Source organism: Carica papaya, chromosome 2 (assembly GCF_054855325.1).
Source record: "Carica papaya isolate Zhongbai chromosome 2, ASM5485532v1, whole genome shotgun sequence".
NCBI lineage: Eukaryota > Viridiplantae > Streptophyta > Magnoliopsida > Brassicales > Caricaceae > Carica > Carica papaya.
Genome location: NC_142310.1, coordinates 9,443,571 through 9,469,541, shown reverse-complemented (window position 1 = coordinate 9,469,541; position 25,971 = coordinate 9,443,571). Strand labels below are relative to the sequence as shown.

At 36.3% G+C, this 25,971-nt stretch overlaps 2 protein-coding genes across 5 annotated transcripts in view; both read left to right on the top strand.

The window, feature by feature from the left end:
* The window catches only part of LOC110819964 (Early-responsive to dehydration stress protein (ERD4)), a 30,024-nt gene extending 14,456 nt beyond the window's left edge, over positions 1-15,568 (top strand). For all 4 annotated transcript variants that reach the window (XM_088213227.1, XM_088213226.1, XM_088213229.1 and 1 more), the window contains exons 5-12: positions 3,319-3,528; positions 4,798-4,980; positions 5,223-5,521; positions 6,606-6,882; positions 7,782-8,057; positions 13,107-13,340; positions 13,496-13,664; positions 15,154-15,568. In XM_088213227.1, coding sequence (XP_088069353.1) covers positions 3,319-3,528; positions 4,798-4,980; positions 5,223-5,521; positions 6,606-6,882; positions 7,782-8,057; positions 13,107-13,340; positions 13,496-13,651 — 1,635 coding nt within the window. In that variant the 3' untranslated portion in view covers positions 13,652-13,664; positions 15,154-15,568. The remainder of the gene's footprint in view (positions 1-3,318; positions 3,529-4,797; positions 4,981-5,222; positions 5,522-6,605; positions 6,883-7,781; positions 8,058-13,106; positions 13,341-13,495; positions 13,665-15,153) is intronic.
* Positions 15,569-18,905: 3,337 nt separating this feature from the next.
* Positions 18,906-22,826, top strand: AGO7 (Argonaute family protein). The gene is made up of 3 exons (XM_022054648.2): positions 18,906-19,513; positions 19,951-21,196; positions 21,317-22,826. The coding sequence occupies exons 1-3, from the start codon at positions 19,159-19,161 to the stop codon at positions 22,776-22,778; spliced, it is 3,063 nt and encodes a 1,020-aa protein (XP_021910340.2). The 5' UTR covers positions 18,906-19,158; the 3' UTR covers positions 22,779-22,826.
* Positions 22,827-25,971: the final 3,145 nt, after the last annotated feature.

Sequence of the window (25,971 nt, the reverse complement as noted above, 5' to 3'; positions counted from 1 at the left end):
TATCCAAACTAACTGGGCATGAGTTAGAGATCCAATACCAACCGGACTAGAGAACAAGGCAATAGATGCATTGTCCAGGCAGTTCTTAATTCCAGAACTTTCTAGCCTTACGTTCTTGTGGTTATTAATGCCCAGAAAATTGTAGACCAAGTGACGGCGGATTGCCGCTTGTCCTGTCTTAAAAGAAAGCTGGAAGTGGACCCAGATACATGGCCTAAATATTCCTTAGGCCAAGGACGATTATTGTACAAAGGTTGATTGGTTCTGTCACGAGAGTTGGATTTGATTTCGCGTATTCTTCATGATTTTCATGATAGCCTGGCAGGATGATATTCAGGCATCCTCCACACCTACAAAAGGACCATGACAGACTTATATTGGACAGAGATGAAGAAGGATATACAAAAATATGTGGAGACATGTGCAGTTTGCCAACAAAAGAAGATATAATCCTTACCGCCCGCAAGGTTCTTACAGCCACTACCTGTGCCACAACTCATTTGGGAAGATGTCTCAATGGACTTCATTGAGGGATTATCGGGGTCATAAGAATTTAACTTCATATTAGTGGTGGTCGACATGTTAAGTAAATTTAGCCATTTTATTCCACTCAAGCATCTCTATTCAGCAACCGCAATTGCAGCAGCATTGGTCACCAAGGAAATTATGGGGCTTGATAGGTTTCTATATTCAATCGTCTTAGACCGAGATAATGTCTTTCTCAATGACTTTTGGAGAGAGTTATTTCGTTTGCGGGATACCAGCTTACAAAAAAGTACTGAATACCATCCACTGACACATTGCCAATTAGAGGTGGTGAATGGGTGTTTGGAGAGTTACCTCCCCTGCTTTTCATCAGAAAAACCAAAGACAGGGAGTTGTTGGTTACCTTGGGCAGAGTATTAGTATAACACTACATATCATGTTTCAATTGGTATTACGCTGTTCAAAGCTGTTTATGGTAGGGGTGCGTCCCTTTTGCTGTAAATTGGGGCCAAGAGGTCAACTAATTTCGTGGTCAAACAACTCCTTGAACGTGATGCCATCCTTGATGAACTAAATGTACATGTTGCCGCGCACGAGTTAAGATGAAGGCAACTATAGATAACCACTACAAGGAAGTCCAATTTGAAGACAAATGATGCGGAACCTAGGATCAACTTGCAATCCGAACTCACACATACACGATTAGTATTAAAACTCAATTTCTAAATAAATTTTTTTATTTATTTGCAATTAACTTATGATTGAAACTAAGATAATTGGGATAAAAGAAAAAAGATTTGATTAAAACACCATAAGAATACCTTAATAGGTTGAAATCAATCATTAATGCAAGTAGAAGGTTGAGAGAAACCTCTCAAGAAGTGAGCTAGCCATCGGCTACATTTTGAATAACTTTATTGATTCATGATGGAATGAATAAAATTGCATACAAGAGAATCTATTTATCAAGGCAGGTTGTGAGACTCCTTAAAGAAAAAGGACGCCTAAGTTAACAATGACTCCTAACTATAATGCTTATCTTGGCAGCCATAAGGACTCTTTAAAGATCATGATTTCCGCATGCTAAAACATGACAAGGGACTCTTTACTCTTGGATTAAAGAAGAACAAAATGCAAGAACTCTTTAGTGTGTGAATCATCCATGCTTGTAGAAGAGTGCTTGGCAGGGACTCTTAATTTGGTAAGAGTTTCGGTTTTTGTAGATGAGCTGAAATCCAGCCATACTTTTGTAGGATAAGGACTCTTATTCTTTATGAGATTGATGTTTAAAACTGGCCATGATTTTGTGGGATAAAATTCTTTATTCTTCACATGTTCAATATGCTTTATGAGAGAAGTGATTGGCAAGAATTCTTCAAGAAGAGTGATCGGCTTCCAAGACTTGTAGAAGAGTGAAATAGCCAAGTGTTCAAGACTTTAAGGACTCTTTAGCTTGTGGAAGAGTGATTGCTGAGAGTGCCTTGTAGGACTCTTAGTGTTCGATTTCCTTGAGTTATAGGAGAGTAATTGGTCGCCTCTCCCAAAGGCTCAATGAATCCAATTTCCATCCTTTAACATCTCTAAATTCGGCCCAGACCTTTCTTCTTTCTTAATCCATTCTTGAACATAAACTTGAAGGGTTTGCTTGAGTTTCTTGACCCATGATCTTGTGATTGGCCCACTAGGCATAATGCTATTTCCCTCATGTGGCCTATATATGTCTTGAATTAGGTCCATCTTATGCTCATCTTCTTGCTGCCCATGTATAACTTGAATTGGATCGTGATCTCCTCTCAATTGGCCCATCATGCTTTATGCTGTCTTGATCTTCATCAAAGGAGACAGTGTGTACTTAAACTTCAACCTTATTGCTTTCACTTTTTGGCCAATACAGAGTAATACAACACATTGGACTTGTCGCTTACAAACTGGATCTACCCACACCGGCATCCATTCATCCTGTCTCCCATGTGTCCCAGCTTAAGCGGGCTCTATGACCAGCGGAATGATCCCAGCCGCTACCAGCAATGCTGGGCCCAAAACTGGAATTAATAGTTGAACTAAAAGAGGTGTTGGGAATATGTTATCCCAAAGGAGTGAAGCAGCAGCCCAAGTGGTGTTAATTAAGTGGAAAGAATTACCAGAATTTGAAGCCACATGGAACCCGCAGACATCATCACCTAGCAATTTTCTTAGTTCCACCTTCAGGACAAGGTATCTTCGGAACCCCCGAGTATTGACAGACATCTAGTGAAGTTTGTTTATGAGAGTAGAGGAACAAAAGGGAAGATGGAGCTGGCGGGTGAGCTGGCATGATAAGTTACCACAAATACCCTTACTTGTGGGTTGTTTTGTAATTTGAAATAGGAGTTAGTTAGATCTTGGGATCGGAGAAAGGAGAGAGAGAATCTATGGGGAAGAATCAGAATAGGGGGTGGAGGGTAATTAACAGACTTGTAGTAAGGAGGTAGCGTTCTCAAAATTGCTATTATTTCTTTTTTTGTAATCGCCATTGGCAGAATTTTGCAATAATACCATCAGTTTCAGTATTCTATTTGCGTTTATTTCCTTTAGTCTTATCAGATAATTTTTTATAGTAATATTCTTTTTTTTTGAAATCTGTCTTTGAAGTGTAATAAAAGTATTACTATGATGATAAATTGATCTCTGTTTCTATGTTGGATCTACGACTGCTTCTATGAAAAGGAAACTGATTTGTGGACTACTTATTACAGTTTCCTTCGAGACAAAAATGAAGCACTTGATGTATACTTGCTGTGAGGAGCAATATCAGTGGAAAAAACTTATGTACTCTCGTACTTTGTTTTGCAGGAATATAACTATATTTCTTCAAAAAGGATAGCCTATTTTCTTTCATCTAAGCCTCAACCTCATCAATTCACCATCTTAGTTCGCAGTATTCCTGTCTCCACTGGGAGCACTGTCCGCGAAAGTGTTGAGAGATTCTTTTCAGAGTATCATCCTTCTACATATCTTTCACATATAGTCATTCGCCGAACAAGTAAACTTCGACTTCTTGTTGTGAGTACTTCTTTTGATTGTTATTTTATATTTTCTTCTTCACATTCTCTTTCTCTCACACACAGAGAGTGGTAATTAATTTGTGTATGCAATGCCTTCATAATTTGTTTCTTTCCATTTTGGTTAAGTGTTGAGTAATTTCAAGGATGGTTATTACAGTGATATCTGGAACTGGGATATTATAACCATAGGGCTAGGTAATAAAGCAGATGTGCTCCAAAAAATTGGTGAAATATGAAAGCTGGATTAATTTTTAATGTTAATGGTGTATTTCAACCACAACATAGTGCATGGGCCAATATGGAAAGTTTTGAATAGTACAGGAGTTTTTTCAATTATTCATATATATATTTATATATATATATATATATATATATATATATCAGCTGTGGAGAAAAATCCAAATAGGCTGTTCTGTGGAAAGGCCTTATTTACTGGTTTATTTTAATTCAGGACACTCTTACGGTTTTCGTTAATGATTTAATTCTCTGATTAGAATCTGGATTGTAAGTGCTCCATAATTTTTGAAGGAATTTTGTTAAATGCTTTATTCATTTGTCAGTTTTACTTGAATCTGTCCATGAGTTAGTATATAGGTTTTGACTGTTTCACTTGAAGTTAGTTGATAGATTTTCAGTTTAGCTTTTTTTATCTGTATGCAACATGGTAAACTTTATTCTTGCTAGGATATTAATAATAAAGTTGGTCATTTCCTATTAGATTAAGGTTTTGGGTTAACTGATCCTAATTCCTAGATATGCCGTTTCTGTTAAATTAAATTTCAGCACAAGGTATTGGCAGGCGTGTCCGTTGGCTACATTTTTAACTTATTGGCCTTGTACAATGAAGTGTGTTCAAATATAAATAACAAAGTTTGACAGCTTTTATTACTTTAAGCTTTGGGAATAATTAATCACCTAACTCAATTATAAAATCTTAAAATTAGTTCATCTTAGCAGTCCTTGTGGAAGCCTTATACCTCTCGGTGATAATTAAATTTGCTGCATTTTTTTCAACTTGAGCATAATCAGTTTGAAAGAAATCTATAAGCACAAGCTCACCCTAATTGTGCTATAATTAATTAACAGACTTGAAGTGGCAGTTAGGATCCCAGACCTGGGCCTCTAGATATCTTGTGAAATAATAAATTGTTATTGATTATTCCAAAAAGTTAAGCTGATAGGAAATGATCTTTTTATACTTGAACAAATTTTTCCTAACCATAGTTCATTTCTAAGAATTTCTTGTTATATTCTTTTTCCCTTGTAGAATGATGCAAAAAATATGTATAAAAGACTCATCCATTTACGCTCACATCCCACTCAACACAAGTACAAGTGCATTGGATTTTTTGGGCACAAGATTGATCTTTTGAACCACTATGAGAAGCAGTTAGAAGCAATTGAGCAGAATGTAAGAATGGGACAATCGGAGGTTACAATGGCAGGGAAGGTTTGTGCTTTTACCAGTTTTTCGGTCTTCCATAAAAGCTTGTGCACTCTCTTTTACCCATTAAATTATACGCATATAAGGGTAATCACTTCAATCTATTTTTATATGGTCCATTTGTAGCAACATTTTTTGTTGTGTGAAATAAACATTGCACTAGAGATCTCTAATGTTAAAAACTCAAGATTTCTTTTCATTATAGTTTGTTATGTGCTTTTATTGATTGCATTTTGCTATGTAAAAAGGAAATTCGAGCAGCCTTTGTGTCCTTCAAGTCTCGTTATGGTGCTGCAACTGCATTCCACGTGCAACAATCAGTGAATCCTACATACTGGCTCACAGAGCAAGCTCCAGAACCTCATGATGTTTACTGGCCATTCTTTTCTTCATCATTCATGAGAAGATGGCTCTCTAAGCTTGTAGTTGTTGTTGCATGTACTCTTCTAACATTTCTCTTCCTTATTCCTGTTCTCGTTGTGCAAGGTCTTACGAACCTAAATCAGTTGCAAATCTGGTTTCCATTTCTGAAAAGCATTCTAACAGTGTAAGGACTTCAATTGATTATTGTTATTATCTCTGAATACTGATCGTGGTCATCATTACTTGTGCAGCGTTGCTGCTTTGTTATTATCTTCCCTTTTGCTCTAGGTTTCTCTCTATAAATTATGAGTTTTCTAATCTACAAAGTGAGAATGATGCATAGAAACATGATTTCACATATTCATTTGTTTCAAAGACTGGAAGTAATGATAAAAGATCTAATATTATATATGCATGCACATACATATAAAGGATATTTTTTGTCTTTTTATCGCAAGCAAGCATCTTTAATAACATAGAAAGGAACCTGAAGTTTAGTAGTTGTGTTTCCCTAAAATCTAGTGCCTATGCAAGTTAAAATATCCCCATTGTCATATCTTGTCTAATTTAGTTGATTAATCACAAAATCCATACGGGATATTATTGCCAGAGAGAAACAATTAACTTAGCTCCGTTGTGATATTGCAGTTCAAATATATTTGACATGAAGAATCATGGATTATTGTTGTCTAATTCTCCAAACTAATTTAAGCTCATCAACATAGTGTGGAGACTACTAACCTTGAGCATTTTCAGATTAGATACTAGTAAAAGTTAAAATGAATAGAAAAGGATGCAGAGATGTGTACTACGACAATGATCTTTATATTGCACACACATCACAGATAATGTTTCCTTCCACAAAAATTTTAACCTACTTCATTTTATAAGGAGATTCCGTGTTGTAAAGGATCCACGGTTACGTCTGTGGCTTCACTCTTCTCTTTTCAGGTATTTTTCATTTGTTTGTAGGAGATGTTGTATCATTACATAGTTTATACTAGTAGTGCAAAGTACTCTAATTAAGCAGAAGAAATATTAGGATAGGCACTAGCTAATGGAATTCTTATTTGTAGAACTAGTGCTTTATCTTGGTAGATTTTTCGTTCTTGAGACAGCATGATTCTGGTGCTGTCAATTTAACATCTGCTCAGAGTATGTCTTCATGATACAACATGATTTGAATGTCGTCTATTGGATATCTTTTGCAATCTTTTTTGTTTCTCTTTCTATGTTTACTCAAGTGCTTGGTTATTTGCTATTTGCAGAAAATTTGTTACTCAAGTAGTTACTGGATACCTTCCCAGTCTCATTCTTCTATTGTTTCTGAAGACTGTGCCTCCTATCATGGAGTTCCTTTCTTCCATTCAAGGATACATCTGTCATAGTGATATTGAAAAGAGCGCATGTAAAAAAGTTCTATGGTTCACAATATGGAATATTTTCTTTGCGACATTATTTTCTGGATCAGTTCTATATCGGGTTTCTCTCTTTCTGGATCCAAAGGACATTCCAGCGAAGCTAGCTGTTGCTGTTCCAGCACAGGTAGAATATATACTTGTTTGAAATACTTAAATATATGTGCATGTATGCATGTATTTTTTTTTTTCAGTAACGAATGAGATTGAAACATTTTATTTTATTCGAAAGCAAGAAACGTAGACAAAAAGTTTGGGCCATTGTTCTGTCGTTTCAAACTTGTATAAATATTTTTATGTTAGTGCCTATAGTTCCCATTTTCTCATTGACGGTGAAAATATAAACAATTTTTGCTGAAAAATATACTGAAAATTTCTGAAGTTTTTTCTTTGAAAGAAGTGGAAGAGAGGCCATTTCAACGTGAAAAATTCCCTCAGATTTGATTTTATATGTAATTTTAGATTATGTGGTCAGAGATCAATGATTCTTGTCAATTCTGTACCTTAATTTTTTCCATGTTTATTAAAACCTCTTTTCTTTTGCTTCTTCACTTTTCCCATTTCAATACTGGCTGCATGAAATTTCTTTTGACAAGCAAAAGCTTAATTCGAGTTGATGGTGAAGCATTGTTTCTTTGGGCTATAGATAGCTGGGTACAAAATCCATCAGGGTGCTGATTAATGAAGAAGCATTTGCTAGTCTAATTCATGAAACCCACTTCCATGCTAATTCTTGAAATTCATCCTTCACCAGTTTTTTTTTTTCTCAAAAAAATGTTAAGTGTCAAAGAGAATATTCTTAGTTCTGGAAGTTGCATTGGTTTTCCCAGCTGGTATTTGCATAGAGTCAATAATAAATAGGAGTCATGTGCTTGTAATATACAACTCAATTTATCAGACACATGCAAATCCTGATTCTTAATTTGGAGTAAAACACTTTGAGTTTTTTGACAATGGATATCGAATGTGTCTTTAAGTGTAATCAGCTGTGTTTAATTAGGTAGTGAATGTTGATTTCTCCTGCAGGCATCTTTTTTTGTTGCTTATGTTGTCACATCAGGGTGGACCAGCATTTCATCAGAGCTCTTCCGTGTTATCCCTCTTATCCGCAGTCTAATAACAAGACCTTTTACAAAAAGTTCAGATGACGAATTTGAAGTTCCATCGATATCTTACCACAAGGACATTCCAAGAATCCTTTTCTTTGGACTACTTGGCATTACATATTTTTTCCTCGCTCCACTTATCCTGCCTTTCCTCCTGGTGTACCTGTGTCTTGCTTACATAATCTACTGTAACCAGGTTAGTTGACTATCATACAGTGTTAAGTTGACTTTTCAAGTTGTGTGCATCTATAATGTTCTCCTTCCAAGCATGCCAAAGTAAAATCAGTTTTCTCTCATTGTCCAGTTTACCTTGTTAGTTGAATGAATAATGAAATAGTGCGTACTTAGGTTCCTAATATTGTTCAAGTCAGAGAAATGCACCTTATATTTTAGGTTGATTTCAAGCTAAACATAAACAAATGAAGGAAGCTCCAAATATTAAGTCGAACCAAATGATGTATTTATGCATCAACACTAACGAACATAAAACCAGAATAAGTGGGTGACCCCTTATATAGTCGCATAGAGAGAGAGAAAATCCTAGAGAGAGAAATAGTAAGGCGAGCTATTATCTCAGGGCGGGGAAGGGAGAGTGAGGAAAAAGGTAGAGAGGGAAGTGCTAGGCAGAAAAAGAAAGGAGTTTGGTGAAGTGGAAGGTAGGTCGATCATGTAGGCCGACCAAAAGGGGCATGGACAATGGTGATGTAGGGAAAGAAGTTTTTGGTTATCGAAAATAAGTCATTTGACATTGTCTGTAAGGAGCAGAAAATGGAGGGCACAAGGATAAGTGAATAACAGAGGATTATGAGTCTTGATATCTCTGGAGGAAAAGGAGGTGGTGTGGCTTGTGGAAGCATTCGAAGACTTCTACTATAGGAATGGAGGTAAGTCGTGGGGAAGCACACAAGGGGGAAAAATCATAAACTATGGATGGCACTCAAATGTAACCGGAATGGGAGGTACTTGTTTCTCACAGAGGAAAGAGGGAGGGTGGTGAAGGGAATCTTTATACCGAAAGGAGAAGAGGCGGTTGGCTGGTGGAAGGTGATGAAATCAGTATATTGAGTTACCTAATCGTTCTATGGTAAATCCAGATAGAAGGAAGGAGGAGTTGGTGGTGGGAAGAGGAGAGGTAAGGAAGGAGAAGGGCATTACTCTGAAGAAGGAATCCATTAAGGGTCCTCATTTTTTGTGGATCTCCGGATTTCAGTGGAGTTAGGTGGGATGAAATCGTATGCAGAGGTAGCATGAACCAAGGGAGAAGAGATGAACCGGGTAGGGTTGATACGACCCGTGATGGAGGCAAATAAGGTCAATTTTAAATTCCAAAATGGGGGAGAGGACAGACAAATAAGACTTCACTGAAACGCACAAAGAGGGAATTGTTTCAGGCCCAAAGGTAGGTATGGGCCGAATTTGGGTGGGCCAAGGAGATTCAGTGTAGGTGGGCTGAATTGGGGAAAAAGGTTTACATAGGAGCAAAAGGAAAGTGGGTGGAGAGGGCTGGGCCGAGTAATGAATCAAAGGTGAAGTGGGTCTTGAGGCCCATAAAAAGGACCTGACTCGAATGAAAATTTGGGTGAGATGAAGGAAAATGGGGAAGGCGACATTCGAGCAAGCAAACAAGGGAAGAGAGAGGTTGAAATCGAAGGTGAGATTGTGGCCAGTACTGATGAACCAAAGTCGACTGAAGAAGGGGATGAGATGATGAATGACAGAAAAGGAAAAGGAGAAGAAGAGTTGGTGGAGGGAGATAATCTGAAAGAGGGGAATGATGTAGAGGAAGATGGGGGAGTTGGCAATGATGTTAGTTGAAGAAGAAGAGAATGGCACAATTATCTTTAGGAAACCAGATTCTGTAGAACAAAGAGGAGAGATTACGGGAGAGAGGGAAGAGGGAAGAGAAGGAGAGGAGAGCAGGTCTATTTGGGTACTGCAAAAAATTCAAAAAATTAGTAATATATTGAGGGTTACACAGTTGAAGGTATTGAAGATCAGGATGGTGCAATTTACTTAAATTGAGACGAGAAAGTAGAAGAAGGGAGAGGCATTAGTGGCTAGGGGAAGGAGAAAACATGGAGAGGGAGGATCAAAGGAATTGAGAAAGCTGCAATCATAACTTAATCACGATTGCAGGAGGAAAGAGTTGGGAGAAGACCAAGGTTTCTTTCATAATTCATATGGGGAAGAGTTGGGAGAAGATCAAGGTTGGGTGGATTACAAGTCAAGGAATTGAGTGAGATAAATATAATCAATCTAGAGAAAGAGCTTTCTGAAGAAGAGATTCTGGATGGACTCAAGGACTGCAATGGTGACGAAACTTCAAGGCCAGACAGTTTCAACATGAAATTTCTACAAGAATTTTTGCATGTTGTCAAAGGGGATTTGTTGGATGTTTTCAGTGAGTTGCATGAATCAGACTCTTTTGTGAAATCTTTGAACTCTATTAAAAAGGTGAAGAAAATATTAAAAAGGCTTTAGGCCAATTAATTTTATAGGATGCATTTACAAGGTAATATTGAATGGTTTTGGGTAGGAAACTGTCTAAGATGTTAGGGGAAGTGATGTGGAGGGAATATAGATTTTAGATGCTGTCATAATGGCGAATGAAGTGGTATACAATTTGGTGGGAAGAGGGAAGAGATCCTGTGTAAATTTGACATAGAGAAGGCGTATGATTATGTTAGTTGGGAATTTATAGATTATACGCTAGGAAGACTGGGCTTCCGCCAGAAGTGGAGGAGATGGATGTATTCGTGCATTACCACCTCATATTTTGCTGTGTTGGTAAATTAGTGGGTCTTCTGCTTTTTTTAAGGCATCTACATTGAGGCAAGGAGGTCCACTCTCTCCCTTTTTGTTTATTATCGTTATGAAAACTTTGAATAGACTATTAAAGAAAGCAAATAAATTGGAGTTGTTGAGGGGAGTGATGGTGGGAAGAGATGATTGATGGGTGGAGAGTTTCTCACCTGCTATTTGCGGATGACACATTGATTTTTTGTCAACTAGGGGAGAAGATGATTTTGAACCTAAGGTGCGTTCTCTTGCATTTTCAAATAGTATGTGGATTGAATAGAAAAAAATCAGAAATGGTTTGAATTGGGGATTGTAGGGATGAAGATAACTTAGTAGGGGCATTGGGCTTAAAAATTTTAAACCTTCTTCTTACGTATCTTGACCTTCCGCTGGGGTCCAAGTACAAAGATGGGAGGATCTGGGAATCAGTGATTGAATGTTTGAGAGAAGACTAGTAAGGTGGAAAAGGAAGTTTTTGTCTAAGAGTAGAAGATTAACCCTCATTAAACCACGTTGACTAATCTTCTTATTTCTTATTTGTCTACTTTAACAATTCCAGTGAAGGTTGCGAGAAGATTGAAAGCTATCTAGTCCTTTTCTTTGGGCTGATGACGAGGGCATAAGGAGATTTCACTCGATAAAGAGGGAAGATGTGAAGTCATCTTTGAAGCAAGGAGGTTTGGGATTAAGATCCTTTGTTGAAATCAATATTTCCCTTCAAGAGAAATGAATTTGAAGATATATGAGGGAGAAAGATAGGTTGTGGAAGAGAGTTGTTGAAGCACATTGGGGGAGTATAAAAGAAGGAGGGACTGCTAGAGAAGTGGCTAGATCGCATGGGAGGGGGTTATGGAAGAAGATACATATGGGGAATTAAAGATTCCAAGAATGTTTCAACTTGAAAGTGGGCATGGGGAATAAAATTATTTTTTGGGAGGATGAGTGGGCTGGTCGGGGAAGTCTTAAGATTCATTTCCCGTGGGTATATGCCACTACACAATCTAAGAAAATCAATGTTCAGGAATCTTATAGAAAGGGAAATGGAGGCAAGGAGTGAATAGTGAATATGAACAGGAATCTCAACGAATTGTGAGATTGAAAAGTATGAAGTCTTGTTACACCTCTTGTCCATTGTGCAATTAAATGATGATAGAGATCATGATGTTTGGAAATTGAAGAAGAATGGGAAATTTACTGTTAAATCTTTTATAACCACCTGATTGGTAGACATGTAGAAGGGTTGGTATAGTTTTCTCCTAATCAAATATAGAAAGTCAAGACTCCTCCAAGAATTGCTTTTTTTACGAGGGAGTCGAAAGATAATGTATTTTGACGGTTGATAAACTGATGAGTCAGGGCAGAGCAATGGTGAATGATTGTTATCTGTGCAAAAGAGTTGCGGAGTAATGTAATCACATTCTTTTATGATGTCCGGTGGTTTATGATCTTTGGAATATGGTATATGGTCTATTGGGGATAAATTGGGTGATGGCATAGTCGATGAGGGATGAGATTTGGGCTTGGGAGGGGATGTATAAAAAGAAAAAAATTGTAAAGTTTATTCCTTTAAGTATTTTTTTGGTGATTTGAAAAGAGAGAAATAGTAGCGCTTTTGAAGGAATAGAAGAGAGAGGTCAAAAATTAGGGATAATGATTACATTATTTTGGCTCTTTGATTTTGGAGCACAACATTTATACATTGGAAGATTTTGGGAATGTCATAAATATATTAATAGATTTGTAAATATCTTATAAATGGGTAGTACCTTTTGGTGCCATACTAAAATATTTTGTATACTTTTTATTTAAAAAGAAATTTGTTTTGAGTCATAGGTGGTGATTGCTGGAGATTGCTACAATATTTTTTGTTGCTTGTCAAGCCATTTGTCAAAATTTGGCCAGTTGATGGTCTTTCAATGCGCACATTCCATTCATACTTCAGCCACTGAGAAATGTTATGTCAGGCTAAGTTTGTAGTGGATAATGAAGGAAAATGCTTTTAAATGTATATTTGCCTGTCTAAAGCAATCTGGAAGGCACAAGTGGAGAATAGTGGATGTAGCTTTGTATTAGTCTTTGATGAAAAAGCAATAGTACCATGAAAGATTTGTATTTCTAATACCATTAGGATATATGAGAATGCCATTGATTTATTAATAGAAATTCTTGGCAGTTTTTTCTCCATTGCATATTCATTTATTAATTGAGAAAAAGTGAGGATAGCTTCAAAGTTGGTACGAAACAGCTGCCATAGCCGAACATTTGAAATGTGTACAAAAAGATACACAACAAATAAGTTGGGAAACCCATCCATCATTTTTATTGCAATGTTTAGTGGTCTATTTTCGTTTCTATTTATCAAGACACCGAAAAGACCAATGTTTCATTTTCTTCTTCCCATAATTATCATATGGCTGTACTGATGCTCGGTTCATTTATCATGCAGTTCATACATGTTTATGCACCCAAGTATGAAACAGCTGGGAAATTTTGGCCTATTGTGCACAATTCGACGATATTCTCTCTGGTACTTATGCATGCAATTGCAGTGGGTATTTTTACATTGAAGAAGCTGTCTATGGCATCAACCTTAGTTTTTCCTCTTCCCATCCTCACTCTTCTCTTTAATGAGTACTGCAGAAAAAGATTCCTACCCATATTTACTGCTTATCCTGCTGAGGTATGTTTGGTGTCATAATATTATCACACCTCGATTCTCTCCAGAATGCAGTCTTTTCTCCACTTGTTGGCAGAAGATAAAAGGAGAAAAGGAAAATCTGCTGCTGCCCTTAAAATATTCTACCTTTATCTTTACTTGGGTTGTCATGTTTTCAGGTTTTGGTAAAGAGAGACAAGGAAGATCATAATGATGTCAAAATGGCAGAGTTTTATGATACCCTGGCCACTGCCTACCAGGATCCAGCTCTGTTACCAATTCAGTATTCTGCAAACAGAGACAGTCTAAGCAGTCCTCTTATATCTTCTGCTTGATTTTAAGGCACAGGTTATGTTCTTTCTATCATATTGAACACCTGGTAATGTTAGTATCTATTATTTAGTTCCATTCGACATAAATGTTTGGGTTTTTTTCTTATTTTGATTTTTTGAACCTCCATTAGCAATGAAATTATTGAAGGAAAGAGTTTTTTCTTCATGATCTAGTGTCTTTGTCAATATATTAACATGTAAATTAGCTGTGGGCAATCTACTAAATACAGTTTGGTTCCCAATTTGGATTAAACTACTTTTTTTTTTCTTTGAATTACCAGAATATCTGAATTTTTTTATCTAATTACAATTGGATTTATTATTTTTAGACAATTACTCAACAGTTCTTATAGTTCGAGTAAATATAACAGCAAAGTCCACGACTCCAAATCAATAACAATCATAAAGTTTTAGCATAAAATCTGAAATAGCCCGTTTTTGTGCTCCTAAAACACCCCAAGACATGTCTTTTAACCCCCAGGATCTGTCTTCACTGTACCTCTATTCAAAAGAATCTCTAAGCCACTTGAGAAAGTTGAAGAAGTTACAAGAGTAATAGTGACACTAGGAAGAATTTTCAAGAAATTTAAAGAATTTAATTAAGATTTGGAACAAACTTGGAGAATTGTGATTGAAGTCTGGTAAGAACCAACTTTCTTTTTCCCATCATTTTGGTCCGTCCTAATAGATTTTGCAAAAAACCCCAAATTATAGGGTTGTTGTTCTCATTTGTTTTCTGCATTATTGTACCCTTGTATTTATTTAAATTGAACACTAAAGCATAGGCAAATCATGCATTGTAAACCTCCTTCATATTGTAGAAATGGAATCCTTGTGCATGAGCCACTGGCGGAGACAGCAGTTGTTAGTCTCTTATCAAAGAACTAGTATTTTGGTATTTTAGTAAATTAAGAATACCTTGTCTTTTCATTATTTCCAATAATGAGAAGTTAATGCTTGAATTGTCGTGTAATCATCTCAATATAATGGACTTAGTTGTACTTCGTTATAAAACCTAGAGACTCCATGTAATTCACCCTTTTCCTTTCCATAACATTACTTTATAATAGTTTCAGATAGCAGAATATTCCAGAACACCTGTTATCATATCTTAGTTGACAGAAGACTTCTAGACCGTCCACTTTTTCTATAGTTGAATATTTGTACAATTCAGGTAGAAAGTACAGAACTTTTGTGCTTTCTGTATCACGTGATTTTCTTGAATATTAAGAGAAGCTTTATCATTCTGAAATTCTCATCTAATTTATTCTTGTGGTGAATGTTCTGATGGCTGACTCCAGATGTGTAGGCTGTTGTGGATGTAATATGTTTTTGAACTTTTCAAATTAGGGTGTGAAAATAATAGCATTTAGGAATAGTAATCAATTGCCTAGAAATTCACTAGCGGAAACATTTTTGTCTATCTCATTTTTGCTAGATATGAATACATATAATGATTTGAGTTCCTACTCCTTGCTGCTATATTAACTCAGTTTTGGATTTAGTGGTCATCCAATTCCGAATCAGTTGAAATGAGGAAGAAATAAGCATGGCACCACCATCTAGGCCTCCAACGACTGCGGCTTTTTCACAAGCTGAAGAAGGCCTGTGTTGTGGTAGATTTCAGCATTTAGAGTCTTCAGAAAGCAGCTATCATTCCTAAGTCAAATATGTCTAGGCTTGGCATATATAAATTTCGATTTTATTTTTTTTACATCACTAGATTGATGTAGTTTGTAATTAATGCAAAGAAAGCTTTTAGTCTGGTTGTATAGTTGAAGTCCAAGGAAAGATAATAGTTGCTCTTTTCTTTTCCTGTCTCTGCTGACCTCCTGATATCCTCAGATACTCTTAATAATCTGCGGCACCTACATGTATAATATATGCCTATCCAATATCATTCCAGTACACTTCGTGTCATGTGCTTTCAGTTCTCTCGTTTGTCTTGCATCCTAAGGGTAAAAAGCTATTTCTTTTCAATGGTGAAATGATGATCTGATATTGAACTAGATCATTAGCTTGTATTTTTCATATTTATTAATCGCACATCTTTTTTTTTAACCGAAAATAAAAGAATAATATACAGGATACAAACTATAAAGATAAGCTTAATATTCCAAGTTTAAGCTTATGTTTGGGGGGAAAAAACTAAATAATAGCAGTAATTAATGGGGTTAAGCCTCCTTGGAGGTGTTAATGATGGGTGGCAATTTCGAAGAGTGAAGAAGAACAACACAAGAAACAAGATGGTGGGGTGGTGATACATTATTATGTTCGTCTCTTCTTTTGGAATTTTGATCAAGAAACCCTACTCTCACTCTCCACAAGCTTCAACCTTTATGGCCTCTTTCAATTCTTGGGAAATTAAAGTACACTTGCGAGGTTTCTTTATTCCACACAACAATAACCACGGGACCAAACCCATCTGACCTGAACCGACCTGGCAATTACTTATTTATCTATATCATATTTATCACGTTTACTTATTTGCCACACACATGGTTATGTAATTAATACTTGCTAATTTTCATACAGTAAGTTATGCAGAAAACTAATGCTTATAACTTCCCTCTATGTATTTATACATTCAATGTATGAACTAAAATCAAAGTGATGTTGAACAAATGAATAACAACACTACATAATTATATCGTATCACATCTCATATTTACGCTTGCCTTAATAACAATTTTCATAATGACATCATCTGTAAACAAAAAAAAGAGAGACAAATTGCTTGTATCTTGCACAAAGTAATCCTCAAAGCAATTTTTTTTTTTTTTTATAGAAAACCCTTTAAGCAATTCTTAAATATTATTTTTTACACTTTCTATTAATTTCCAATTTTTTCATCAGGGTAAGTTTTATATAATATAAATAATTATTTTTTAATAAATATATTTGTGTACTTCTAATACGTTATGACTTTATGTGTATATATTACTAACTCTAAGAAAATATTAAGAAGATAAAATTGGTTAGGCAAAAAAAGTAAGAACAGAAAGTTAAATTAATATTTATTTTTCACATTAATCACTCTTAATGATAATTAATTAAACAGTAAAGCCTGATGACGTATGAGAAAAAAAAAAAGAAAAAAAAATTGTTTGGTAGTCAATTTCAATGTTTAAGCACATGATTTCTGTTGGTGGATGGATGAAGATTGTCAAAAGCTACACCTTTCTCCATTTGCCTAATCCTAAATGAAATAAACAATGTTTGACCGCTTTTTCTTCTATATATGTATATATATATATATATATCATCTCAATTTTTAATTCAAGCCCTTTAACATATATTGCTTCATCCACAATTACATATTTTCTCTTACAATCTCATCTACATTGTTTATATATAAATATATATATATATCAATTTATTGCATATGTATGATATAAAGTTACATAAGCATGCAGACGTTACTAATAGATACATACTCCTTCACAAGAAAAGAAAAAAAAAAATCAAATAAAAAAATTTCTGAACAACTATAATAATTTCAAGTGCATATAATATTTTTTTTTAGAGTATGTGCCACTGTAGTATCTCTACGATCTTATGAGATGTTATTATCTCTTAATAACTTATATAACATAATATTGCATATAATGTAATCAATTTATTTAAAAATATATATGATCTTGAATTTAAGAATAAAATATATAATCATAATGGCTTAAATTGGATATTAAACCATAATGCACAACAATCAAAATGGCTGTGTTTTTTATATTATAATGATTTTAGTATCAATTAAATCATTATATATATTTGTACTAAAATTCAACAACATCTTGAGAATTATTTATATATGGTTCCAAATAAAATATAAAGTATGATGTTTGATATTTAGTCGGATCTAGAAATGATGTGGTCCAAATCTTGAAAATAAAATAAAATCAGAAAATAAAACACTACTATAAGTTGAATATTATGCATAGGCTCCACAATAATCATATTGTCCCATCACCACATTCCCAAAATTTTTATCCTTACACTTATAAAATTAAATATATATATCTATCTATTTGTCAGGTGCATGAACATTGAAACCTCATTCTCTCCCACCCACTAATATTTATATATCATCATAATTAATCATGCTTACAAAAGATGAGGCAAGATTCATGGTCAATTTCAACTTAAGACCATAATTCATCACTTGTATTCAACCAAATCTTTTTACCCAGAATTAATAATCTACAACATCATATATATATATATATATATAAACACATATATCCTTTTATAAATGATAGGTATGATGATGATAATAAAATCAATACTAACTAGGTATAGCCTTGATTATTAGTGCTAGTGATTTATTTATCTAAAATAATAATTTTCGCATAAAAAGTTAGATAATGTCATAAAGTGTCTCCTATATATATATTAATTTTAGTACAAAGTATTTGATTATTATTATTATTTTTTTTAAAAAAACAAACAAATTTAATGAAGATATAAAATTGCAGTTAAAAGCATGTAAAGAACATGTATAAAAAAAGTAGGTGGTGTTAATGGTATGGGGCATGGATACAAAAGTGTTTCCTTAATTGATAATAGCTACTTCATAGTCACATGTGAGAGCATGTACATACACCATTTCATAAATCTTTATACCAACTGTTTGCTGAATTTGGAAATGGTACTTTGCTTACTCCATACACCTTAAGCTACAGTGTTTGAAATTTGGAATCCCTTCATTTCCGTCACAAATAATAATAATCATTACATCCTCTAAACTATAGTAAATTAGTTTATATATATACATATATATATATATGTAAATGTATATGTATGTGTGTGGTGGTTCATGTTTCCCACCTCTAATATTTTATTGTGTGTGTGTAATGCATAATGGTCCCATTCCCAATAGTTCCAGCATGTATATAAATACAGGCTTCATTTTCTTCATCTTTTTTTTTTTTTTTTTTAAAGAAAAACAAGTTTATTATAATGATGATGATGATTAATACAATGATGCTGCAAAACATTCAAAGATATCAAAATCAAACCTAAAAATGAAATTTAGTTGACGACAGATTAAAAGTCCAATCACACCATCGAGTTAACTACAATTCCTAATTTTTTAATATGTAAAAATGTATGCAGAGGCCATTTTATATTTTAATTTGACTTGAAAAAGAGTTTGAAGAAAGGAAAAAGTAATAGGGCAGACTAAAATGTCTGACAGGTAGTCAATGGATGATAAAGGGTATATGAATAAAAAGTACCCTAAGAGTAAGAGAGCTTTAACCTCTTTACATACAGTCCTGCACACCATAGCTCCAATATATACACACTTACATTACCCTCCAATTGGTTATTCAGACACACTGCCTTTTGCTCTTTCAATTTCACCTCCATAACTACACACACAGAGATCTTCAGCAGATAAAGCCTAAAACCCTCTCTTTTCTCTCTGTAATAACTACAGTTCTTCTCATATCAACAATCAATACTCAACGCTTTCAGTCTTTCTCCCCTTTCTGCATCTCACTTTTCCCATGGAGGATGCAGAACACCCTAATGCTAACAACAAATGCACCCCAAATACAAAGGCTTTCAGAGGAAGAACAAACCCTCACTACTACCACCACCACCACCACCACCACCACCACCATCTCTTCCAGTACTCCAACCATTTTGCCTTGTGTAATCACAATCAGTATAACACTTACTACCCAGCTCTGCTCCCTTTGCCTTCTCCAATACCTCTGCACCTGGCTTTGGCTCCTCCTCTCCCTCAAAATCATACCTTTAAATCAAAAACCCATTTTCATAAACTTTCACGTAACCTCAATAAATCTCCTCTCGCTACCTCCTCTCATACCCAGGTCACAGATATCACAATTTCCCCAGGTGACTCAGTCCACTTTCTTTTCTTTTGTTCTTTGCATGTCTCGTCTTTGTTGTGCACTTGTGTTGAAGATTCTTTACAAGAACCCAGAAGAGATTATGATGTCAATCAAAGTTGTATTTGTTTCCATATTTTACATTTTTATCTTTTTGCTTCTGTTGGTCCAAGCATGAAGTTATATTGTGCTACTCAGTAATGACCTGAACGAGGAAAATCTTGTTGCTAAAATATTTATCTTTATCCTTCCCAAAAATTTGATATGATGTAAGCGAGATAGAAATCTAAGGTATATTACACGAATCTCTTTTAGTTTTATTGATTCTGCAGTAGCTATAATCCTCTGGTAATTTGTAGGTATAACTGAATGAGATTCCACCCCATACTTGCATTCTAGAATGTTGTCACTGCTCATCTTTGCCTTTCATCGTGCCTGAAACAGCTCCAAAGGGGCTACTGGGGCAGAATGATTTACCCTATCAAGGAAATGATGGCGATGGGGAAGGGATCATGAGCGCTGCAGCACCACCATTAGTGGCTGCAAGGAGACCGGATTCTGGTGGCACAGAAGGGCCAGTGATATCTCTACTTGCTAACCATTTTCTAGTCCAGTTTGATTCCTCACAAAGAATATACCATTACAATGTTGAAATCTCTCCAAGTCCATCCAAAGAAGTTGCTCGAATGATCAAACAGAAACTGGTGCAGGACAACCCAGTTACTCTCTCTGGGGCTCTTCCTGCCTATGATGGCAGAAAGAATCTTTACAGCCCTATAGAATTCCAAAATGATAGGTTTGAGCTTTTCATTAGCCTCCCAATCACCACTAGCAGCAATTCATCAGCTTTACCTTTTGGAGAGTTAAGTGACTTGGAAGGGAAGAAACAACAGTTCAAACTCTTCCGAATTAATATCAGACTTGTGTCAAAGCTTGATGGGAAGGAATTGAATAGCTATCTGAGCAAGGAAGCTGATGATTGGATCCCACTGCCTCAAGATTACCTCCATGCTTTGGATGTTGTTTTGAGAGAGAGCCCAACTGAGAAGTGTATATCTGTAGGGAGATCTTTCTATTCAAGTTCAATGGGAGGTGCTAAGGAAATTGGGGGAGGAGCTGTTGGTTTGAGAGGGTTCTTTCAGAGTCTTCGACCAACCCAGCAGGGCCTTGCTCTCAATGTGGATTTCTCTGTTACTGCTTTCCATGAGAGCATTGGAGTGATTCCATACTTGCAGAAGCGTCTCGAGTTTCTCCAAGATCTTCCTCAAAGGAAAACGAGGAGGTTGAGTGGTGAAGAAAGGAAAGAAGTAGAGAAGGCATTGAGGAACATCCGGGTTTTTGTTTGCCATAGAGAAACTGTTCAGAGGTACCGGGTTTACGGCTTAACTGAGGAAGCTACCGAAAATCTTTGGTTTGCAGACAGGGATGGGAAGAATCTGAGACTGCTAACTTACTTCAAAGATCATTACAACTATGATATACAATTCAGGAACTTGCCATGCTTGCAGATTAGTAGAAGCAAGCCATGTTATCTTCCTATGGAGCTTTGTATGATATGTGAAGGCCAAAAGTTTCTTGGTAAGCTTTCAGATGATCAGACTGCAAGAATACTTAAGATGGCCTGCCAAAGACCAAAAGAAAGAAAAGCCCTTATAGACGGAGTGATGGGAGGACCTGTTGGACCAACAAGGTAACGTTGGAAGTAGTTCGAGTTTTCTTGAAATTTTGTCTTGAGTTCTCTTGGGAGATTGCTATAAATATGATGCTCAATGTATTGTTGTATCTAAGTGTTTGATTTCTTTCTCAACAGTGGGAATCAGGGAAGAGAGTTCAAATTCAATGTTTCAAGGGAAATGACAAGATTGAGTGGGAGAATTCTACAACCTCCAAAGCTTAAGCTTGGTGATGGTGGTCATGTAAGAGATTTAACTCCCTTTCGCCACAACCGACAGTGGAACCTTCTGGACAGCCATGTCTTTGAAGGAACTCGAATAGAGAGGTGGGCATTGATAAGTTTTGGAGGCACACCTGATCAGAAGTCTAACATTTCAAAATTCATAAACCAGTTGTCTCAAAGGTGCGAACAGTTAGGCATCTTTCTTAACAAGAACACAATAATAAGTCCCCAGTTTGAGCCAACACAGTTACTTAACAACGTCTTCCTTCTTGAGTCGAAGCTTAAGAAAATCCACAAAGCTGCATCAAACAATCTGCAGCTGCTGATGTGCATAATGGAGAGAAAGCACAAGGGATATGCAGATTTGAAGCGAATAGCAGAGACAAGTGTGGGAGTAGTAACCCAATGTTGTTTGTATCCAAACCTTAGCAAGTTGAGTTCACAATTCCTGGCTAACTTAGCTCTCAAAATGAATGCTAAGGTTGGGGGCTGCACAGTTGCTTTGTACAACTCGCTACCGTCTCAAATTCCACGTATCCTTCAGCTCGATGAGCCTGTGATGTTTATGGGTGCTGATGTTACTCATCCTCATCCTCTCGATGATTTCAGCCCATCTGTTGCTGCTGTTGTAGGAAGCATGAACTGGCCTGCAGCCAACAAGTATGTTTCAAGAATGAGGTCCCAAACCCATAGACAAGAAATTATCCAGGATCTTGCTTCGATGGTAGGGGAGTTACTAGATGATTTCCTCCAAGAAATAACCCAACTTCCCAAAAGAATCATATTCTTCCGGGATGGAGTAAGTGAAACCCAATTTAACAAGGTGCTTAAAGAGGAGCTACAAGCTATTAGAGAAGCATGTTCAAGATTTCCTGGTTATAGACCTCCCATTACTTTTTCTGTAGTTCAAAAGAGGCATCACACAAGGTTGTTTCCCTATGATCTTGATTCATCTTCCTCCCAAAATCAGTTCTTTGAAGAAAACATTCCTCCGGGAACTGTGGTAGACACCGTGATTACTCACCCGAGAGAATTTGATTTCTACCTGTGTAGCCACTGGGGAGTAAAAGGAACCAGCCGTCCAACACATTACCATGTCCTGTGGGATGAGAATCATTTCACTTCTGATGAACTCCAAAAGCTGGTTTACAATCTGTGCTACACATTTGTGAGGTGTACGAAGCCAGTTTCTTTAGTTCCCCCTGCCTACTATGCTCACTTGGCTGCATATAGAGGCAGACTTTACCTTGAGCGATCTTCTGAACCTACAGCTTCTGTGAGAAATACTTGTACTATTTCACGAGCTGCACCTCCAAAGACAACACCTCTACCCAAACTTCGTGAAAATGTAAAGAAGCTCATGTTTTACTGCTAGTTTTTCTTGCCCTTGAATCGTATGAAATGCACACTTTAATTATTAACAGCCAAGTAGAAATTAAACAAGCTTAACCTTCCAAATGATAATCCAAGAATGCTGCAAGTTTTGGATATTATTAATCTGATAAAAGCCTAACTACATGCAAACCGCAGTAAAAGTAACTGGAAAAAAGCTTTAAATGTTCTCCCTGACTCCTGTTTATCTTTTTCTGCAAATCATGTCTTCATCTGGTTATGTAACTTCTCTTTTTCAGTTTGCCAAAAAGTTCAAAAGCTAAATCATGAAGTCTTAAACCAGCTTTTTTAGCAGCAGATGCTCAAAGGGTTTTGACTCTAGTGGAAGAAAAAAAGTTCATTGGCATGTAATTTTTTTAATTATTTGATGTTCTGATGTCATTAATTTAGGTAAGTGAAATAAGATTGAAACTGCAAGGTAAAAAGATTGGAAATATCTGGGATAGAATAATATGTGTGTGTGGGTGGGATGAGTAGTTTTTTCCATGCATGCATCAGGGTGATGAGAGAGAAAAAAAAAGGCAAAAACATTTTGGCAAAATCCTTGTTCATTTTTGTTTTGTAACGGAGAAAGTGAAGTTACAGAGGGATGGCAGACCACAATTCAGCTACTGGCAGTGCCAGCCCAAATGAACAAGGACCGTGTGAGAGAGAATAATATAAATAGGCCGCGTTTGGCTTCTTTCTTTTCCTTTCTGATTTTTATGTACTGTAGAGAGAGGGAGATGAGATGAGATGAGATAGAAAGAGAAAGAGAAAAGAGAAAAGGGCGGAAAGGAACAAAGCAAAAGCCAAGAAAAGATGGGATATGAAGCAAAGGGAGTGAAGTCTGACTTTCGACTTCCCTTTTTGTCTCTTCAGCTTTTCTCTTCTCTCTCTCCATTATTATTATGTAATAAATATATATATATATAGTTATTAAAAAATTGAGTTAAATAAAAATTTCATGATTTATTAGAAATAATCTTAATTTAATTATTATAATTCTATTAACATATTAATAAATTAGATAATAAATTTTACTTAATTAAACATTGTAATTAGTAAAAACAATTTCAATATATAGAACCAATAACCTACAATTTTAACCCAAGCCCACCTAAAAAGGAGAGAAAATATACACAAGTCATTGAGAAATAATTGATACATATATAATATATATATATATATATATAAAAGATTTAGGAATGGCATTTATGAACAAATGTGAGAGTGTTGTGTGAAGGTTAGGTTGAATTAGGGGAGCCTTTTGAGTACTGCACGGTAACTGACAAAACCTCAGAGGGTTTTTTGGGAACACCAATTTCCCTCACTCTTCAACTTCTCCCCTGTCTTTTTATAAATTATTTTATTTTTTCTTTTGATGAATATATATATAATATATATATTCCTTTCTAAATTAGTAACAATCAAGAATTAGAATTTTGTCACCAAAGAACTATCCATCAAAGACATATATAATCACCTCCAACCCAAGAATTCTGAACTGATATTTTAAGTTTCAGTTTGGTTTTAATATAAAATTTTCAAAAAAAATACAGTTAAAAACTAAATATTAAAATTTTTACATTATCAAAAAAATATGCTATATTAATATATATAATACAAAACATGTATAAAAATTATTTAAATATGATATAATTATAAATTGAATAAGTTTTTTAGTTTAACTAAAATATTTAAACTTTAATTGTAACGCCCAAATATGGGTATTTTCGTAATTTTCATATTAATTATTTTTATTAAGTTAAAAAAAAAAGAGCGCCACGTCAACAGTCACGTCAGCAGACCCAGTCAGCAGCCCTGGCCAACCAGGACCTGCCACATGGCAAGACCACGTCGACCGGGGACGGGCCACGTTGGCGATCTGCGTACGCGCGATCGGACGGCCCAGATCAAGTGTGCGCACGGACGGCCCAGATGCAATCGCACGGACGACCCATATTCAATCAAAAACGGACGGCCCAGATTAAATCAAAATGGACGGCTGAGATCAAAAGGCAAAAGGGTATAAATAGAACCCCCACACCTGACCACAAAAACCCTAGCCGCCTGCCCTCGCCGGAGAAGACGAACCAGATGCCGGAGAAGCCGGCCGCTGCCACCCGCCGCCGCACCAGGGAGATTTCCGACCGTCGATTGAGGTAAATTTCATACCCCCGACTCGCTTTTCCACGCTGATTTTCCCTGTGGCCAAATCGGAGCCAAAATCCTGGCCACATGGCCGAAACCCAGCGGCGCCGCCGTACCCCTCCTCGGTTTTTGCCTCCGATGAGGCCATTCCCGGCCTCCGTTTGATGCAATTTTTATATCACCGTGATCACCATTCTTTTCTCTACAGGTTGATCGGAGCCGAATCACCAAAACACGAACCTCACTGGAGAGCCGCCGCACCCGAGAACACTGCCGCCGGTAAGCTTCGGTTTTCCGTAATTTTTTTGCCCCCCGAGGGCCCTAGAGTTGTTTTATCGTAGGGACCGATGCAAGTGTGGCCGAATTCGGCCGAAAACGGCCAACCAGAGGCGAATCGCCGTCGCCGGAGCACGGCGGAGCTGCCGTGCCAGAATTGCGATATTGGCCAAAAGGGGGCCCTGGGCCTAATTTGGGATTTTTTGGAACACGTGCAGGTACCAGTAGTGCGTTTCAGTTCCCCGGGAAAAATTCAGGGAAAATTAGGGACAGTCTGTAGGCGCACTGTAAAGCCGTGTTCGGACCCCGAAACGAGTAAGGACCCCTCACCCTATTTCCTATCACGGTATTAAAGTTCAATAATGATAAAACGGTATTTCTTGAATCAACGAATGTGTGAAATTGCTTAAGGTCGCTAATGGAGCCTGAGTCTAGTGTGTTTGTCGGTTAACTGTTATTTGGCCTGTTTTACAGTTTTAAATGCAGTATGAGGTTTGATGTTTTCATTTCATAGTTTCGTGTGCATATTTTACGGTTTTATTGATTATGAGTTGAATGACTGAGAAACCGATGCTGTATGTTGTCTTGTTTGGCATAAATTACTGTTTTGCTTGTTTGTATGTAAATTGATGATGCTGACTGAGGAAAATGAGAATGAAAGATTATGTAGATAGATAATTATATAATGTGGTCAGCCTGACTAAATATCCTGGGAGATGGTGGACGGACCGGGTCTGTAGGGAACCCTACCAGGATTGTGGTCTCTC

Bases quoted from the DNA above. Each gene is read 5' to 3' on its own strand.
- AGO7 (XM_022054648.2), top strand. From the start codon at position 19,159: ATGGAGGATGCAGAACACCCTAATGCTAACAACAAATGCACCCCAAAT. The intron at 19,514-19,950 runs GTGACTCAGTCC...TGCCTGAAACAG, and splicing joins AGATATCACAATTTCCCCAG to CTCCAAAGGGGCTACTGGGG. The intron at 21,197-21,316 runs GTAACGTTGGAA...CTTTCTCAACAG, and splicing joins GGACCTGTTGGACCAACAAG to TGGGAATCAGGGAAGAGAGT.